Source organism: Elaeis guineensis, chromosome 10 (assembly GCF_000442705.2).
Source record: "Elaeis guineensis isolate ETL-2024a chromosome 10, EG11, whole genome shotgun sequence".
In the NCBI taxonomy this organism is placed as follows: Eukaryota; Viridiplantae; Streptophyta; class Magnoliopsida; order Arecales; family Arecaceae; genus Elaeis; species Elaeis guineensis.
The window spans coordinates 21,464,549-21,466,998 of record NC_026002.2 but is presented as its reverse complement, the minus strand read 5'-3'; the positions used below and the strand labels follow the sequence as shown (position 1 = coordinate 21,466,998).

The window sequence follows — 2,450 nt, the reverse complement described above, 5'->3', positions numbered from 1 at the left end:
AGTAAGGCTGGAGTGTTGATGAGGATGGTGGGAAGGCGGAACAAGATGGAGAGGGAAATAACGAAGCACTTGGCAAGGAAGGTTGGGAGCAGGCATGGCGAGATTATTCCCTTTTGCACACTTATCTTACGTTCTACCTACCCTCCTCCTTCTCTTCTCTCCTCTCTTCTTGTTCTTCTCTATCTCTTTCTTCTTCTATCTTGTGCCAATGCCTTGTATCAAAATCCAACATGTTTGTGGCCTATGATCCTTCACACAGTTTAACTGCTAAACAAATGTGATATGCAAACTTTCTTAAGATCTGTGTTAGGAAGCAAAAGATGCTGTTAAATCAAGGGGACACTTTAGTCAAATGCATGACATGAAATTTTATTTAACAAACCTAGGACCCACATCAAGCCCCTTACAGTACTTGGGCTTTAGCACCATTCTAGCAACCAAATCAACAGTATAGTTGAGGTGCCAAGCGAGGCCTGGCCATTGCCACCAGAGGCTTGGCCTTTGGCATGGTCATCCCATAAACCTCTTCGGTGTCGATATCCTCGGGCCGAAGCCCATCTGGCGGTGACCAATTAAAGCAATGGAAAAGCCTCGCCAAAGCCATCAAGACCATCACAACTCCAAGTGGTGCACCAGGACACTTGCGCTTCCCCGCACTGAATGGCAAGATCTTGAAGTCAGACCCATGATTTATCTCCACTCGCTGACCGTCCTCCGGCCAATGTCTTTCCGGCCGGAACTCATCAACATCAGCCCAAATTCGGGAATTCCTCCCGAGTGCATGCGTGTTAATGAAGACACGAGTCTTGGCTGGGATGTCGTAGCCCATTAGCTTGGTTGGTCCAGTGGACTCATGAGGGATGAGAAATGGGCCGGCTGGGTGCATCCGAAAAGTCTCCCTAACAACACACCGGAGATAGGTCAAATGGGCTAGATCTGATTCACACACCAGCCGGTCGCGGCCTACTATTGAGTCGAGCTCCTCTTGGACCTTTTGAAGGACCCATGGATTCTTGATCACCTCTGCCATGGCCCATTCGTTAGTCACCGATGATGTATCGGTGGCTGCAGCAATCATGTCCTACAAATCAGAAAAAATTAAACCCTAAAGCCTTCTTGATATGCAAATTATAAAGGCTTTGCTCCGTAATAATTGAAAAAAAAAAAAAATCCTTTAAACCCAGCAGCATGCATTATACTAAGCTTACCTGCATTAGAGCTTTGATTTCTACATCATCCATATGTTCCTTCCCATCCTCTCCAGGCAGAGAAAGCAACACATCAACAAAGTCCGTCTCTGCCCCATGACCATCCACACCACCAACATCCTTCTCCTCCCTTGCCTTCCTATGCTCATCAATGATCTTCTGGTGGAACTCATCTACCTTCTTCTCCACCTCCCTCATCTTCCTCTCGCAACCAAATGGATCAAACCATCTCCAGAAAGGCAAGTAATCACCGAGATATATCATGCCCAACAGCCAGAACAACTCATGAGTAATGCTCATGAACTCCATCGCCTCGTTACGCCCAGCCGACTCCGGCCCAAAATACTGCTTCCCTAGTAGCATTCTTGTCACATTGTTCATGGAGAAGGCACCCAAGACCAGCCTCAGGTTCACAGGCTCCCCAGCCTGGGCCTTAGACCAAATATCTCGAACAAGGTGTTGGGCCTCATGGGATCGGTGACCCGAGAATGAGTCGAGCCGCCTGGTGGTCAGCAGGTGCTCCATGCAAATCCTCCTCATCCTCTTCCAATGTGGGCCCAATGGAGCAAGCGCCACATCGCCGCACCCATAGGCAAGATAGGCGGCGGCTACCGTCCGAGGCCGGGAGGCGAACACATCGTCCTGCCGGAGAAGTATCTCACGGATGACATCCGGGTCATCGGTGGTGATGACATCGACGGTCCCTAGGCGAAGATAGACAAGAGGTCCATAGGTGGCACAGAACTGGGCTAGGTCCTTGTGGGGAAGAAGTCCTAAGTGCAGAAGGTTACCAAAGATGGGCCATTTTCGTGGGCCCGGTGGCAGTCGCAGCTGGGAGCGATGGAATCTCTTCTTAGCAAGCCTGGAGAGTAGGATGAGAGGAAAGAAGATGACAAACACAAGAACCACATCTAAAATTACTGGTTCCATCGTCCAGCAACCCATGCATGGTCTAAGTCTCAAGTGCTTGGCATGAAAACATCTCTGTGAAGTTTTTTTTTCCAAAGGGTCATTAACAAAGGAAGCTCAATGTGATCTTCGAAAATTCAAGTTGGATAGCTTATAATGCTGGAGCGATCATGATTTCGGTGTGTTGATTTTCTGGGGTAGGTACATCAAACAAAAAAGATACAGTAATGAGCATGATTTTGACATGAACAAGCAGGGAATGCAGGAGCAAGATGACACGGCAATCAACAATTGGCGCATGTCGCTCCACATAGCCACTAGATTATTTATAAA

The 2,450-nt window shown here is 48.2% G+C and overlaps 1 protein-coding gene across 1 annotated transcript; it reads right to left on the bottom strand.

Annotated features, from left to right (window-relative positions):
• Positions 1-442: 442 nt before the first annotated feature.
• Positions 443-2,138, bottom strand: LOC105059962 (cytochrome P450 703A2). Its single transcript, XM_010943509.1, has 2 exons — positions 1,209-2,138; positions 443-1,081 (listed from the first exon to the last, which is right to left on the bottom strand). The coding sequence occupies exons 1-2, from the start codon at positions 2,136-2,138 to the stop codon at positions 443-445; spliced, it is 1,569 nt and encodes a 522-aa protein (XP_010941811.1).
• Between the last annotated feature and the right edge of the window lie 312 nt (positions 2,139-2,450).

What these genes read in the sequence shown, in the direction of transcription:
- LOC105059962 (XM_010943509.1), bottom strand. Translation starts at nt 2,138, where the DNA reads ATGGAACCAGTAATTTTAGATGTGGTTCTTGTGTTTGTCATCTTCTTT. An exon ending in AAATCAAAGCTCTAATGCAG is followed by an intron (nt 1,082 to 1,208) that starts GTAAGCTTAGTA and finishes TCTGATTTGTAG; the next exon opens with GACATGATTGCTGCAGCCAC.